The sequence below is a fragment of the Crinia signifera genome, chromosome 6, assembly GCF_055691185.1.
Source record: "Crinia signifera chromosome 6, ASM5569118v1, whole genome shotgun sequence".
NCBI lineage: Eukaryota > Metazoa > Chordata > Amphibia > Anura > Myobatrachidae > Crinia > Crinia signifera.
Genome location: NC_139222.1, coordinates 46676054 through 46693817, shown reverse-complemented (window position 1 = coordinate 46693817; position 17764 = coordinate 46676054). Strand labels below are relative to the sequence as shown.

General features: G+C 45.8%; 1 protein-coding gene across 1 annotated transcript in view; it reads left to right on the top strand.

Moving 5' to 3' along the window:
• Positions 1-852: 852 nt before the first annotated feature.
• SLC43A3 (solute carrier family 43 member 3) overlaps positions 853-17764 on the top strand; it is a 67212-nt gene continuing 50300 nt past the window's right edge. The window contains exons 1-3 of the mRNA XM_083146109.1: positions 853-971; positions 2336-2378; positions 4659-4826. Of these exons, the coding sequence (XP_083002235.1) occupies positions 4661-4826 (166 nt within the window). The 5' untranslated portion in view covers positions 853-971; positions 2336-2378; positions 4659-4660. The remainder of the gene's footprint in view (positions 972-2335; positions 2379-4658; positions 4827-17764) is intronic.

The window sequence follows — 17764 nt, the reverse complement described above, 5'->3', positions numbered from 1 at the left end:
CCCCTGGATGTACTACAAGTGTACTAGTAAAGGGTGGCTTAGATGCTAAATGAGGCCTGGAATCCAGAACATGGCCCTTATTCTGATCGGTGCGGATATTCCCGCATGCGGACGGACCGCCGATGTTGATCGTCTGCGCATGTGCAGAGGTCACTCTGCGCATGTGCAGGCGATTTCGCCGCACGGATTCTTTATACGCCGCACAGGGGGCGTAGAGGGGCGTGAGGGGCTACTTAGCCTCATTACCCTATGCATACGCCCCCCGTTTCATGGGCGTTCCCATGCAAACGCGGGGCGTATGCATGGTAATGAGGCCGTGACGCGTGGGTAAGGGGCGGGCATCTGACATCGCCGGATGTCAGCTGCCCGCCCCCATACATGATTTCACACGGACAAGTGTCCGTGTGGTCTTGTGTTGCGGGACCTGGTGGAGCGTGCGGCCCTGCATTCGATGTTCGGCGACCATCGAATGCAGGGGCAGCTCCCAAGACGGAGGAGGCGTATCCCCGTCCAATTTCATGCGGATCGCCACATATCCGCGTACGGACGGCAGGTGGCGATCCGTATGGAAGGCGGGGATTCGCCTGCACGGTTGCGGCCGCATATTCTGATCGGGCCGCACCGATCAGAATAAGGGCCCATGTTTTTTTGTGTTTTGTTCTACTTCACTGCAGCTCGTGTACCATGTAATTATATTTGCAATTTAATGCAAATGACAGATTCTGATGGTGAGTTTTAACAAAAATTATGTAACAAGTGGCTGTGGGGGGAGCAGCTGTGTGAAACAGGAAGGAAACAAATTTGTGTGACAGATGTGCTCATTATACAGATTATCACATTCTCTCCTGTCCCGTGAAAATAAAAAATAAAAACTCATGATCAGCAAAATCTATTTTATAAAAGCAAGACCAAGAAAAAAAAACCTCAGAAAAATAAAGTGGTTAGAGAAAGTACCTGCTTAAGCAAAAAGGGTAAGTGGAATGTAGTTTTTTATATATATATATATAAACGGTATTCACAGTAAAGTATGTGGGAACTTTCATACTGACATAAAGAGGAAATTAGGTATGTGTACCTGTATTTAGTAGTATTCTCTGTTGCAGGCAGTGTTTGCATTACTAAATAATAAAAAAAAGGCAGCACTACATATATAATTAACACATATATAGGATTGCCTGTTAACAATTCATTTATTAATAACACAATATTAAAACATATAATAAAAAACACAGATATTAAAAAGATACCGTATATACTCGAGTATAAGTCGACCCGAATATAAGCCGAGGCACCTAATTTTACAACAAAAACTGTGAAAACTTATTGGGGTGTATTCAATGCTGCAGCGAGCGGCCGGCGAGGGGGTTAAACAGCGAGGATTGCAGAAAACCAGCGATCCTCGCTGTTTAACCCCTGCGCCGGCCGCTCGCTCTATTCAACGTTCTGGGGAAATCCTCGCCGTCACAGGACGGCGAGAATTCCCCAAAACAGCGAGACCCGCGGCTACTGCAGAAAACTCGCCGTTTTTAGCCGCGAGTCTCGCTGCTTCTGGAGCCGCATCCGCCAATTCTCCCTCGCTCAAAAAACGGAGCGAGGGGGAATTGGCGTATGCGGAGGGTGTGTTGAATGCTGTCAGGGTGAGTGGTGACAGCGAGCAGCAAGCTCTGCTCGCTGTCACCACTCGCAAACAGCATTGAATACCTGCCATTGACTCAAGTGGGACCCTCACTCGAGTATAAGCCGAGGGGGGCTTTTGCAGCATAAAAAATGTTCTGAAAAAGTAGGCTTATACTCGAGTATATATGGTAATTGATACCCTCTTCTGGTCTCTGGTTTGTTGGAGGATGGTCAGTCCTCCTTTAAAATGTGCAAATAAAGGCACTTTTTGGCAGTTTGTTTTGGCAAATATAATACAGTAAGTCTCACCACTTAGGTTTGGGATTATTTCCGGGTTTGGGTCCGTAGTCCTCACTAGTTTGCGGAGATGTTGATTGTTTGTAGATCAACCAGCCGCTGGAGGAATTTTAAGAACCTTGTAGAACTTCCCAATAGGTAGTGTCCTTTACCAGGATGAGATGTGTTGTAAGTTTTTCAATGAAGTCGCCAATGCAGGTTTTTGCTGTGCAGGAGGCTGCCAAGATGTAGGTAACATAATTTCTTAGGTGCCAGAGAGGGGTACACAGGCCCACCGACGGGTTTCGCTGAGTATATCAGCTTTTTCAAGGTATTTTAGTATTATTCTCTGTCGCAGGCAGTGTTTGCATTACCTTGCATTAGCATTTTTTATAGCAGTACATTTTAACTCTTTCATGCTTTTGTGTTTGCATTTTTTTAGATCACTGTATGAAGAACTAGTTATTCTGGACTCAATGCAACAGGTAAGGCACAATGGCTAGAACTGCATATATGTTTCTCTTTGCTTGAAATAAACTGCTAGGTATCATTTAATTTAATCATTAAATGAACACATGAATATAGGCACACAAATATTTGTCTTGTTTTGTATTTGCTTTCTTAACCCCTGAGGAACTGTAAGACGAAGAGACAAATTTTGTTACCTACATCTTGCGCATCAGACCGTTCCTCTCCACTGACGCAACCAAAATTCTCATTCACTCTCTTGTCATCTCCCGCCTTGACTACTGCAACATCCTTCTCTCCGGGCTACCTCTCGCCTACCTCGCCCCTCTCCAATCCATTCTTAACGCCGCTGCTAGGCTCATCTTCCTCTCCTGCCACTCTACCTCTGCCTCCCCCCTCTGTCTATCTCTTCACTGGCTCCCCATTCCTTTCTGAGTTCTCTTTAAACTCCTCACCACCACCTACAATGCTCTCTCCTCCTCCACTGCTCCTTACATCTCTTCACTGATCTCTATCCACACTCCCTCCCATCCTCTTCGCTCCGCCGCCGACCGCCGCCTGACCTCTCACCTAATAACCTCCTCACACTCCTGTGTCCAAGACTTGTCTCGCGCTGCCCCCCTGCACTGGAACAATCTCCCGCCACCCATCAGGCTACTTATCCTATTGTTTTTTGTTTGTCCACCCACCTCCTTTTAGTCTGTTAACTGTTATGAGTAGGGCCCTCCTTCCTCACGTACTTACCCTACCTCTTTACCTCACCAGCGCTCCTGCCCTGTCCCTTCCTCTACTTCATCTTCAGTCTCCTCGACAATTTCGACACCTACTTCAGAACGGACGCTGTTTTTAGTTCTACCAGCTATACCCCTATTTATGCTGTATTTTATCAACTCACCCTGTAAGTTACCTTGTAATTTGTTTTGTGTTTGCTATGTACGGTGCTGCAGACACTTGGTGGCGCCTTATAAATAAACAAACTACTACAAATAATTTCTTGAGCAGGTCTTGTTTTTATCACTTTTCATTATATGATTGTTATTTATTTACCTAATTCTGCCTTATGGTGCATACACACGGTGAGATTTATTTTCTATTAGACCACTATTAGATCTGGGTCTGGATCTGGGTCTTTGGACGAGATGTACTAAGCTTGAAAAGTGATAAAATAGAGAGTGATAAACCACCAGCCAATCGGCTCCTGTCTGACATTTTTCAAACACAGCCTGTGAGATGACAGGTAGGAGCTGATTGGCTGGTGGTTTATCACTCTCTATTTTATCACTTTTCAAGCTTAGTACATTTGGCCCTTGCTCTGGATCTGGGTTAGGTGCATACACACGGTGAGATTTCACTTTCTATTCGACTTCTATTTGATCTGTGTCTGGATCTGGATCTGTGTCTGGATCTAAATAGTCTTGCCTGCCAAGATTATTTTTCTATTAGATTTCTATTCAATTTTGCTTGTATAAGCAAAATTGAATAGAAAAATAGTGCATATCTCACCTTGGGCCTTATTCTGGTCGGTGCGGCCGGATCCGATTATGCGGCCAGGACCGTGCGTGCGAAACCCCGCCTTCCATACGGATCGCCAACTCCATCCGTACGCGGTAAGAAGCTGCCCGAACGGACCGCACGTGTATTTTTCACGGAACATGCCTCCTCCATCTAAGGGAACCTCCCCCATCATTCGATGGTCGCAGACCATCGAATGCAGGACCGAGTGCTCCACCAGCTCCCGCAACCTCAGACCACACGGACATTTCTCCGTGCAAAAGCCGGGATCTGGGCGGGCAGCTGACATCCGGCGATGTCATATGTCCGCCCCCTACACGTGCGTCACGACTGCATTACCATACGTACGCCCAGCGTTTGCATGGGAACGCCCATGAAACGCGGGGCGTATGCATATGGTAATGAGCCCAAATAGCCCTTCACGCCCCTCTCCACCCCCTGTTCGGAGTGTTCACATATCATGCGGGATTTGGCCGTACGCCCCGCTCGCACATGCGCAGAGACGCCTCTGCACATGCGCAGACACAAAACATCGGCGGGCCGAACGCACGCTGATATATCCGCACCAACCAGAATAAGGGCCCTTGTGTACTCTCAGATCCAGTCCCAGATCTAATTGTGGTCTAATAGAAAGTAAATTTCACCTTGTGTATGCACCAATAGATCCACCTGTTGGTGTATTTATCATATACTCTTCATAGATTTGTTCTGTGCTTACGGTGTATTAAGTTCTACACATCTCCTGCATGTTATTTGTCTTGCTAAAGTTTCTTTAAACTTCACAGAGATGAATTTCCAACATGTGCTGACCCTGATCACTGGGTTTATAGAATGCATCTGCTTTGCTGGAGTCACCTTTGGATGGGCATCACTAGTATTTGTGCTAAAGAATGAGAAGTATTTTCAAGATTTTTGTCCGGACATAAGAAATCAAACTGGTAATTCTACTGCTGGTGAGTACTGTGAAATGTAAAAAGCTACAAAAAATAAACACCTGAAGGGAGATTTCTGAAGCTTTCTGAAGAGTTGTTACCCTAGCAAACAGTTTATAGCTCTTTGTTTACAAAATCATGAATCATATCTTGGTTGTCATGGACACAAGGGTGTAGCGAGGGCAGTTCAGGTGGAGAACAAGCTCCAGGCGCTGAAAACTTCTGAGGACGCCATGCAGGTTGCTGCCAGGACCCTAACACAATATATATATATATATATATATATATATATATATATATATATATATATATATATATATATATATATATATATATGGGAACAACAAGAAAGAAAGGTGCGCTCTATAGTGCAGATAAAAGATTTTAATATGGAGACATACAGGTGTACCATACCCTCCAACATGACCCATTCCATTAGGTACAAAATGCTCTGTTTCTGGACTTACTTGCCAGTGGCAGTTGCAAAGATGGGGCTGCGGCACAGTCCAATATTCTTATAGGGGAGCCACACCTACTGCCACCTCAATCATCACTGTCCTGAACTCACTGGCAGTTGATGTGACCCCCCTCTTTGAAATTTGGACTGTGCTGGAGTCCAACCTCTGTAACTGCCACTGGCAGGGAAGTCCAGGAACAGAGCATTTTGTACCTAATGGAATGGGTCATGTTGGAGGGTATGGTGTACTCCAAGAGGATTTTAAAAGCAAGTGCTCGTACTATATACAAACACGCTGTGGGCTGGATACCACATGAGATGTAATAAATACCCCAGGCAGACTGCTCCAAACAGGCCCTCAAGGCCACCAAATGCACAGGAAACAAGGACGCTGGATTGCGCCGTATGATCGCAGGAGACCGGAGCGGAAGGCACACAGTGGGGAGAGACGCCGGGACGAGTGTAGACGCGGGTGTCACAGGCCACACCCTAATGCATTTCATCAGAGACTTTGGAGGTTATTCTGATCGGTGCGGCCAAACGTGCGTACGTTCCAAAACAACGTATGCTATCCGTACGCGGCCGTTGGGGTTAAGTCCACCCACAACTCAGCCGCATACGTACGGTCAGAAACAACGTCAAAGGGGAGTGGCGTACAATTGAGCGTACGCCAACGTACACGGACGGGCCAGCCCTTACACTCCGACAACTGGCGTACAACTGAGCGTACGCCACCGTTTACGGACGTCTCTCGTCCGTCTTCCCGCCGACTTCTTGCGGAAATCTGAGCGTACGCCAGCTTGCACGGACGGGTCGCTATTGTTTTCAATGGAAAACTCAGCTTATGTCACCGCTCGTGAGAGTGAGCGTACGTCCGTGTACGCTGGCATACCCTTCACATATATGGACCTGCAAATCTTGCCTTTCAACTATAATTATGAAAATTAATTAATTGATTGAATTAATTAATGTGCAAAATAGTGGGCATGGCCTTAAAACATTGCTGAAACATCCTTTGTACGTGTTAGATGTGGTTTATGTTATTGTATCATAAATACAAAACCTATGTTTGTATTAGAGTGAACACGTTGACACATGTCGACTTGTGTAGATTGAGTGTGCTACTGTGTAAAGTCTATGAAAGCACGTAGTGAATGTGTCTAACTGTTTAGCAAATACCTACCTTAGCATATATAAGCAGGTCTTAAAAAGATTCTTACCTTAAATTAAACAAACCTTTAAATGTAGAGAAGTATAGAAAGATAAGCTTCCAATGTGTTTGAGTGCTGTGTGTGGCTTGCAGGTAGTGAAATCATGGTTTGGACTCAATAGACTGCAGCATTGCTTATTACATTCAGGTGTATGTGTTTGAGTAGTAATCAGCGTAAATTAGCAAACCCAGGCGCACGCTGGCATGCGGTATCTGTAGGGGTGGTCTGAGGTGGCGGTTGGCGGCCGCCTGTTTTGTGTCCGAAATGAACGGTGCTTTAGTCGATCGTGCGGTAGTAGCACCGCTCATTTTTGGTGCACACCCCCGTGTACGCCCATATTTACACCCATTTTCCCTCATTATTTCGGCCGCTCCCCTCATCACGCCCCTATGCCGCCCCCAATGCCCGTACCCTCGCGTATAGTTTTTTTCGCACGTAGAGACCCGTCCGTAAGCGTTGTGGAGTGTTCGCGCCTGCGCATTAGCGAATGTACGCATGCGCAGATCATAAAAAATCCCGGGACGTACGCATACGGCCCGGCCGCACCAACCAGAATAAGGCCCTTTGTCAGAGGGTGGTCGTGAGATCCTCTTTGGAGCAGTCTGCCTGGGGTATTTATTACATCTCATGTGGTATCCAGCCCACAGCGTGTTTGAATATGATACGAGCACTTGCTTTTAAAATCCTGTTGGAGTACACCTGTATGTCTCCATATTAAAATCTTTTATCTGCACCATGGAGCGCACGCGCACCTTTCCTTCTTGTTGTTCCCAGATTGCTACATCCTGACCCTGGATGCTATTACCTGGAAAGGGAGCTGCAGTCCGTTTTGGTTGGACTTTGGTGATTTAACCCTCTCTTTGGGTTGACATTGTGCTGGACATTGTAAGCGCTATTTATACCTATTTTTTATCATATATATATATATATATATATATATATATATATATATATATATATATATATATATATACATACAGTCAATATACCGGCACTCCTCTGTGGCTTTTTAGTGTCCTTGCTCAGGTGCCTTCTTAGGATCTGGTTCTAGACGGCCATCCCCCAATATGAGCACTTGTTTAGGCTTGAGAAAGGGGCACAGCCCCGAAACGTTGCCCATCTATTAAACACTAGAGGTTTTTTCACTTTTTGAATCGACTCAGAGTGCCTCCTTATACATGCTCATATATATATATATCGGTGTGGACAGGCACTCACAAGGAGAGACGGATCAATATTTACCTAGGTGCACAAAAACCATGGGAATCCCAGGTAACATACAACATCAGTGGCGGATTCAGGGGGGGGGGGCACCCGGGCACGTGCCCCCCCTGTCATTCATTTTGTAGATGAGGACCAGAGCTTTCCAACGAGCCCAGCCCCATGTCTCTAGCCTCCCGGGAACCGGAGATATCGCCTGGCAAAGCTGTAACATTTTTTCCCCATAGGATAATATGGGACCCGTCAATTCCGACCCCCACCCGGTTCCGACGGCTGCCAGTTCCCTCCCTGGCATCACAGGAGCTTGATGTCATTCAATTCCAAATCGCTGGGCCTTCAATATGGTACCAGGATGGTCCATATAGGTCAATCGGTTCCAGAGATATAGCGTGTAAATCGATTTTTTTTTTTAAATGTAATTTCATGGCTGTTCATGTTCTTTGAGGGCAGATTACTCTGGAACCAAACTCACTGGACCAAAATCATTCAAAGCCCACTCAAAAGTTCTTCAATATGATACTTGTCTCATGTAAATGGGTCAGTTAGTTCCGAAGATATATAAATGAGATAACTGGTTAAAGGGGGGGAGGGGTGGTTTTCTCTCCCCCTCACACCAGAAAATGCAGGGACTAGGCTGGTGTAAAAGGGGCCAACCTGGGAATGCATTTTCTGGTGTGAAATGGGTATTATTTCAAATAGCTGGGACCTGCAGTGCTCGAAATTCAGCCAGGCTCTGCCACTGTCAGTGGCTATCACTTCTGCCTGGCGGCGGCTGTCCCCCATTTACCACGAGCATGTATTCCCCATTGGCAATGAGCATGTAATCCCACATGGCAATGAGCATGGAACCTCTGGCAATGAGCATGGAACCCTTGGCAATGAGCATGTAGATAAGCAGCACTTACTGTATGTAGCATAATTTTTAATAGGCATTATGGTGTTTGGCATAATACATAATGGACATCATGCCGTGTAACTTAACGTGCAATGGACATTATGGTGTCAATGTTTAATGCGCGCCTTTGGTGGACAATGTCCCTGTTTATGAAGCGTATTGTGAATTTTGTCTTAATCTGTGTGGCATTATGTGAATTCTGGCTCAATCCGTGTGGCATTATGTGAATTTTGTCTCAATCCGTGTGGCATTATGTGAATTTTGGCTCAATCCATGTGGCATTATGTGAATTTTGGCTTAATCCATATGGCATCTTATGAATTTGGCTCAATCCGTGTGGCATTATGTGAATTTTGACACAATCCATGTGGCATTATGTGAATTTTGGCTCAATCAATTTGGCATTATGTGAATTTTGGCTCAATCCACTTGGCATTTTGTGAATTTTGGCTCAATCCATTTGGCATTATGTGAATTTTGGCTCAATCCATTTGGCATTTTGTGAATTTTGGCTCAATCTGTGTGTTATTATGTAAATTTTGGCTCAATCTGTGTGGCATTGTGTGAATTTTGACACAATCCATGTGGCATTGTTTGAATTTTGGCTCATTCCATTTGGCATCATGTGTAAGGGGCAAGTATAATGGGGTCTAGTATTTTGTAGCATAATGTGTAGAAGTTGTATATGGTGTTGTACACTCCACTCAAGGACATGCCCCCTGTTGAGTGGCCACACCCCCTTTTCCAGAGCGCGCCTTCGGCGCGCGCACAACTACATCCTTCACTTTTGTTGCCATGGTGGGCCTATTTTTAATCCCATTGCCACCCTCTCTCTGCCGCTCTCTTAGCATGTACACTGGCACCACTAACACTGGCCCTCACTCACCTAAACCCTCTTTTATCATGGTGCCCCCCCTGTAATTTTATCGTGGATCCGCCCCTGTACAACGTGGAACCTCCTGGCACTCTTAGGATTTTGTAATAAACAATCTCTAGACTAGCATGTCTTGAGGTGCGTACACACATACAGATTTTCTGTCTGATCTATCTGGTGGGAACAAGAACCTGGAAATGTATGGGAGCATAGGAAAATAAAAAATTTCCACCCAAATGCAGGAAAACAGAAAAAAAAAATATGCTTTGATAAATTTGTTATATCAGAACGATTAAACAATTTGTCTGACTGATCACTGTCTGTTTTCAAGTGTTTAATTTTTTGATTGTCAGTTGCTCCCATACATTTCCAGGTTTTTGTTCCCACCAGATAGATCAGACAGAAAATCTGTACGTGTGTACGCACCTATACGCAGCGACATTTCAAGCTTTAATATCTTTTCTTCAGGCTTACAAAGAATAAAACAAACATTACTCACTTAAATCACCTCAGCCCACACAGTGCAGCCAGGTCACCATGCCCCCTTTGGTCCAGGTCCGAGTCCCTTGCTGATGACGTCATCACGTCCAGGCACCATCGCGCTCAGTCGCCGGGCATAGAGTTACTATGGTTACCTGTATCAACAATTGTGAAAGAAAGAAATAAGCAAAACTTAAAAACAAAAACTAAGGATACAAAACACACATAATATACATGCGCACATGTGGAGGAACCGGCTGTTAGTCGGACATGCAGATGTAAATAAATAACTGCATCAAAAGAAAAACTAGCTGCAACGCAGTAACCCAGTTTATAGTAATCCTAGAGAGTACTTTATGTAAAGAAACAGGTTTTACTTTTAACCTGAAGAAAATAAGGTCTTTGAGCCTATGAGGCAACCGGATCTGAACAAATTGAATAAAAGCTACGTAAGCCAAAAAAGTCGACACATGTGTCGCCTAGCAACCAAATGTCAAAAAAACAAAGCAGAACAATGTCTAAGACAATAGTAAACTAATGTCAATCAATGAGAACAAATTAGAGACTGATGTACCGTGTAGGTACACAATAAACTGAGGTCGACATCTGTGTCAACTTCTATAAGAAACAATGAAAGCTGCAATATTCGTTCAAACCCGCCAGCTGCACCGTATTTAAACGATGACTCCAGAGGGTTCAACACTGCAAAAGGGATTTATCACAGTCCCCACCCCTGCTATTGAACGGGATTTGGTCAATTATCTTGTACCTTAGGGTTGACAGGTTATGCCCCAGTTCCCTACAGGCATGGTACGGGCTGTTCATTCACGACAGGTTTACCCTCAATGGATATATTCTTATATAGTGCACACATATTCCGCAGCACTTTACAGAGAATATTTGTCCATTCACATCAGTCTCTGCCCCAGTGGAGCTTACAATCTACATTCCCTACCACATGTACATGTACACACAGACATTCTAGGGGTAATTTGTTGGGAGCCAACTAACTTACCAGTATATATTTGGATTGTGGGAGGAAACCGGAGTACCCAGAGGAAACCCACGCGAGTACGGGGAGAATATACAAACTCAGCACATTTAGAGCCATGGTGGGAATCAAACTCATGACCTCAGTTACTTAAATGTACCCCAAAATATAACTACCATCATAGGAACTTGTAGGGGTAAATGTACTAAGATGAGAGTTCCATTGAAAATAGGATTTTGCTCATAGCAACCAATCACATTATAATTAATAGAGCCTGATTAGTTGCTATGGGGAACATCCAATCTTCAATAAATCTCCCATCTTAGTAAATTTACCCCATAATGGTTGTATAAGCATATAATAATTAACGATATAAAGTAACATGAAATTCTGATGACAGTATCCTTTAACCCAGGCATGTCCAACGTTGGCCCTCCAGATGTCGTGAAACTACACATCCCAGCATGCTTTGCAATAGTTTTAGCATTCTCTAATAGCAAAACTGTGGCAAAGCATGCTGGGATGTGTAGTTTCACAACATCTGGAGGGCCAACGTTGGACATGCCTGCTTTAACCCATTGAGTGCCAACGTTGCTGTGAGCAATCCTTAAAATATCCGCTAAAAATGCCAGCATCGCTTACAGCAACTGTTCTTTTAGTATAAATAAATACAAATACAGCCAAGTCAATTTGGTACTTGTTTCCTATCTGGGCGCCCACGATTTTGATCGTGGGCATCGCAAGCAAAAAAATTGCGTCGGTCGCGTCGCGTGCTGACAAAAAAACGCATGCGATGCGACCGACGCGATTACCGCGATTTTACATAGGGAACAATGTTAAATGTCCCAATTGACCCGATTTCACATAGGGAACAATGTTAAATGCCCCCCCCCCCCAATTGTTAACGCCACTCCACGATCAACGTCAACCCGAAGCGTGGCGAGCGCAGCGAGCCCGCAAGGGGCGGCGGTACGCGTCCTCCGACCTTTTCATACCCCTACTATCTACTAGGGCGTGGAGTGAGAATAGAATACTGTGGCGAGCGCAGCGAGCCACCGAGCCCGAAGCGTGGCGAGCGCAGCGAGCCCCGCGAGGGGACGCGGACACCTGTGAAGCCCGCAAGGGGATGTGGATACCTGTGAAGGTATCCGCGTCCCCTCGCGGGGCTCGCTGCGCTCGCCACGCTTCGGGCTCGGTGGCTCGCTGCGCTCGCCACACTATTCTATTCTCACTCCACGCCCTAGTGGATAGTGGGGGTATGAAAAGGTCGGAGGACGCTCGCCACGCTTCGGGTTGACGTTGATCGTGGAGTGGCGTTAACAATTGGGGGGGCATTTAACATTGTTCCCTATGTGAAATCAGGTCAATTGGGACATTTAACATTGTTCCCTATGTGAAATCGGGTCAATTGGGACATTTAACATTGTTCCCTATGTGAAATCGGGTCAATTTGGACATTTAACATTGTTCCCTATGTAAAATCGCGGTAATCGCGTCGGTCGCATCGCATGTCATTATAATGGCATGCGGTGTACACGCGATGCCCGCGATGGGCGCCCAGATAGGAAACAAGTACCGTCAATTTATTGAAGTTTTGTTAAATATTGCACCCAAAAAAAGACCAGTTATGATCGACTGGCATTTTGAGCAGATTGAGGATCTCTCACAACAAAGTTGGCACTCAAAGGGTTAAAGGCACATGCACATTTAGCAAACTACCTGCTGAAGTGCAAAAGGGAACACATTGTTTATCTCAATTTTCTTCTGTACATTATACATATTCTAATTCCCATATGTGACAATATCCCCGTAACGGTGTGGTGCGATGGCGTACCTGGATTCTGGACTTCATGGCTTCGGAACGCTTCTCTGGAAGAACCTGTGGCAGGGAATGGCACAACCCGAGGACAACCCACAAAAGCGACACTACTGCAGTTAGCAGCGACAGTAATTTATTTAACAGCACTCTGGGGGTTATTCTAGTCCATTCTTTCTGACAAAATCTTTCTTAGATGGACAAAACCATGTGCACTGCGGGTGGGGCAGATGTAACTTGTGCAGAGAGAATTAGATTTGGGTGGGGTTTTTCTTCAAAGTGAGATCTATATTGAAGTGTAAAATCATGCAGTCCGTATTTTCCCTGCACAGAAACAAAATAACTCACCCAAATCTAATTCTCTCTGCACATGTTACATCTGCCCCCCTGCAGTGCACATGGTTTTGTCCATCTAAGAAGGATTTTGTCAGAAAGAATGAACCAAAATAAGGCCCTCTGAGTGGTCGCTGTAATGCTTCAATAGTAAATGTGACATGACATAAGAAAATACTCAACAAAAGTACAATGACAGTAAAACATTAAATACACAATTATTATTCTAGTACTCTGACTGCATAAACTATGGGGGTTGTAACTATCATGCGCCAGGTGACGCTGCTTAACTTGTACGTATCTAGCTTCGCTCTACGGTTCTGCAGCCAATCTAAACAATTCAACAGCTTAAATGCAATTTAATGGCAAATCAACATACACTCTCATGGTTCAACCAGTCACTGGCTCACAACAATGGTCCCACGTCTACAGGTCCTCAAACCAGGGCCGGATTTTTGCCTAGGCCCGTGAGGCACGGGCCTCAGGGCGGCACCAATCGAGGGCGGCACGGCAGGCATGACAGCTATTTAAAGCATTGGCTGTCATGGCAGAGTGGGTGGACAGCGGCAAGTGACAAGCGGCGCCGCCGCCGACCTGATTCATCATATGTCGGCGGCAGCACCGCTCGTCATCCACCGCTGCCCACCCGCTCTGCAATGCACAGTAAATCATCAGCTCACCGGCTATCTCCTTAGTACTATGGTCCCCCTGCGCGTCCGGATGATGCTCCGCTCGGTTCACTGGCTCAAAACCTGGCCTGAGCCACTTCCGCCCTGCCCGGCGCCCATAGAAATACAGTATACAGCTGTTTGACTGGGTGTGCAGGGGGGCCAGGCAATGCGCTTCTGCACCCGAACCTCCATCCTCGGGATACAGTCTTCCCCCCACTCCTCTCTTGCCTGCGGCTACAGTCGCCCCCCCCCTCCCCCGCTCAAGGCTGCAGTCTAATGTGGGTGAGAGCCAGACCCAGGACCCCCGTGTGTTTGTGGAAAGCTTCTGCCCGGCTGAATAGATAATGTGGCCTCCTACAGCATACCTCCCAGGTAACTGCTCCTTCTGCTGCTGTATGTATATATATATATATATATATATATATATATATATATATATATATAGAATATGTTAAAATGGGGGGGGGGGTGAGGGCATTTTTGTGCCTAGGGGCGGCCTGACCCCTAAATTCGCCCCTGCCTCAAACATCGGAAGACGGGGAGGGATCGTCACAAGCAAAATTATTGGGTGGATAGGTGATGGAATGATACAAGTGATAATAGCACTGGATACTAGTTATACCAACATGCGACCAATGTTAACTGATGTTGTCAGTGGTGCTGGGTTGGTGGTGCTCCCAAAAAAAGGTTCAGCAATAACGCTGTATGAACATAGGTGTCCAAAAGGGGATGCAGTTACAATCCCAGCGGTCGGGATCCCGGCGTTCAGAATCCCGACGCCGGAATCCCGACCGCCGAAATGCCGACACATTCTCCCTCCGTGGGTGTCCACGACACCCCTGGAGGGAGAATAAATTAGTGTGCCGAGCGTAGCGAGGCACCGGGCCCGCTGCGTGGCGAGCGCAGCGAGCCCGCAAGGGGGGGCGATCCACGTCCCCCCCTTGCCGGCATTTCGGCTGTCGGGATTCCGGCGTCGGGATTCTGAACGCCGGAATCCCGACCGCCGGGATTCAATACTGAATCCGTCCAAAAGAAAGGACAAAGGAATAACAAAACTGGTTTTTGGGGCACTCTTTATACAAAATTGTGAGAAGATGTAGAATGATAGAGTTAATATATAACTTTTATTGGGGTTCACTTAAAATATATGTGCGTCTATTTGCGGCGTCAAAGATATGAAAAATTAGAATATATAAATTCAAAGAAACATAATAGACATACTAAACTTAATTAACAACAATAGTAAATCACAATGGATCACAATAGGTTGGCGAAAAAATGTTTTCACCTGGGGGACCACCCCCTGTGGGTTGGTATATTCTAAACGTCCAGATGTTATATTGGTAACATGTGGTACGGAGTGATACGGGTAAGCGTTCACAGCAGTTGCGGATACATACTGTAAGACGTAAAAGATAGAAGGAATAAGGGAAAAGAACAGAAAAATGGTCTTTCCTGAGATACCTGGTGTTGTGCGGTCACCTATTATTGATACGGCACCAGATATTCCCTATCAGTCACCCGGTAGGTTCTGATCTGGCCAATAACTGTTTAGCTGCTGAGATCAGACGAGATCAGGCGGCTCAGTAATGTATGGTCGTATACTCTATCGGGTGGAGCAACACAGGGATAACATTTGGGACCAAGTGTCACTTCTGCTTTCCAGAGACAGAGGGAGACCACAGCCTGTTACATTAAGTATTGCAGGAAGGGTCCGATCTGGTTGTGGATATGAGAGCGACGAGTTATGAGAGTGAGAAGCACTGAGATTATTGCAGTAACCAAATCCTTCTACTACCCTCCACATCATATGGCTATATTGGATGGAGGTTGAGAGTAATAATCTGGTAGTGCTCAACTCAAGAAATAGAGAACCGAAAGAATGAAAAGGATGGGGGGCCCTTTTTAGAGGGATGAATGTGCCCCCTATTCGGTTGGTCTAACTGGTGACATGAGGGAATTACACGAACACCAGAGTAGATCCGGGGGTTGTGTGGTACAGTTCTGTGTAATGTCAATCACAGAGGGACAGTACAGTTGGTCAGAGTCCCAAAGTAAATGCACTGGTAGTGAAAAAGGTACAGTGATTAGAAACACAGGAATTAGATTAACTGTATGACCATTGTCATCCTATGCATTTAAGTTCCATGCGTTGGATGCCCAAATTAAGAGCAAAGCAGAGAGATTACTGATGCGGTAGTAATGAACAAACAAAATGGTGCTGATAATCAAATATAAACAGTTTTTGAAATTGAATGTCCAAATTTACTGGAGATGGACTTTTTGGTGTCCTGCAAATCTCTGAAAACTGCGACCCCTTAAATCAGGGGTGGCCAAACCGGTCCTCGAGATCTACCAACGGTCCACGTTTTCCAGATTACCTAGCTGGTGCACAGCTGTAGTCATTTTCTAACTGTCACATTTTAAAACATGCTGCATTCATTCCTACTATAGATCCACAGGTTGCCTGGAAAACATGCACTGTTGGTAGATCTTGAGGACAGGTTTGGCCACCCCTGCCTTAAATTATTAGCAGGCACACAGCAGGCACACGGCTCAGGGATAACTGCAGTTTGTGTCCCTTTTATCATGTGCCGTTTACAAAGCCCTGTTGGCCAGAGTCATAATACACATAGTACAATTAAGCATTCATATGGAGGCAAATGGTGTTGCATAAATAAGGAGAACAGTATTGACGCAGGGACAGCGTAATAAGTGTCACCAGGTATCAGAGAGTAGCAAAAAGTAACAGAAAATAACAACAATGGGGAGAATAACAGGAGCACAAGGTGGAGGGGGAATTTCCACACTGGGTGGAAAAAATGTATGGGTACTGGAGCGTGGTGTGTACGTGAGGGTACCCGGCGGGTAACTACCCGCTGGCGCTTGTAGTTCAGCCCGAAGTTTTCCGTGTTAGGAAGAATTCACTCTGGGCAGGTCTTGATGAGAAAATACCGTTCCGGCGCTGTTACAGCGTGATGAGCTGTGCAGCTGCTGCCGGATGATCCGCTCACGGCGTCTGAGAAGGAAGGAGTTCCGAATGTGGAGTGACGTCAGGGGGTGGTCCCGAGGTTACGTAACCTCGGGACCACCCCCTGACGTCACTCCAGAGTGAATTCTTCCTAACACGGAAAACTTCGGGCTGAACTACAAGCGCCAGCGGGTAGTTACCCGCCAGGTACCCTCACGTACACACCACGCTCCAGTACCCATACATTTTTTCCACCCAGTGTGGAAATTCCCCCTCCACCTTATGCTCCTGTTATTCTCCCCATTGTTGTTATTTTCTGTTACTTTTTGCTACTCTCTGATACCTGGTGACACTTATTACGCTGTCCCTGCGTCAATACTGTTCTCCTTATTTATGCAACACCATGTGCCTCCATATGAATGCTTAATTGTACTATGTGTATTATGACTCTGGCCAACAGGGCTTTGTAAACGGCACATGATAAAAGGGACACAAACTGCAGTTATCCCTGAGCCGTGTGCCTGCTGTGTAATTTGCTAATAATTTAAGGGGTCGCAGTTTTCAGAGATTTGCAGGACACCAAAAAGTCCATCTCCAGTAAATTTGGACATTCAATTTCAAAAACTGTTTATATTTGATTATCATCACCATTTTGTTTGTTCATCACTACCGCATCAGTAATCTCTCTGCTTTGCTCTTAATTTGGGCATCCAACGCATGGAACTTAAATGCATAGGATGACAATGGTCATACAGTTAATCTAATTCCTGTGTTTCTAATCACTGTACCTTTTTCACTACCAGTCAGGGGCGTAGCTACAATAAAGGCAGCCCCCGCAGCTGCTTGGGGGAGCCGCCTGCAGTGGGCGCCCGGCATACTAACTAGTGTGTCAAAGCGTGTGACAGGCAGCAGCTGCTGCTGGACGGGACTCAGGAGCAAGGGCTTACATAGGAGGGCAGCAGCAGCAGCAGAGGAAGTCACTTTACTTTCACTTTCCACGCTGCAGTTCTGAGCCCCGCCTCCTCCCTCCAGTCACTGC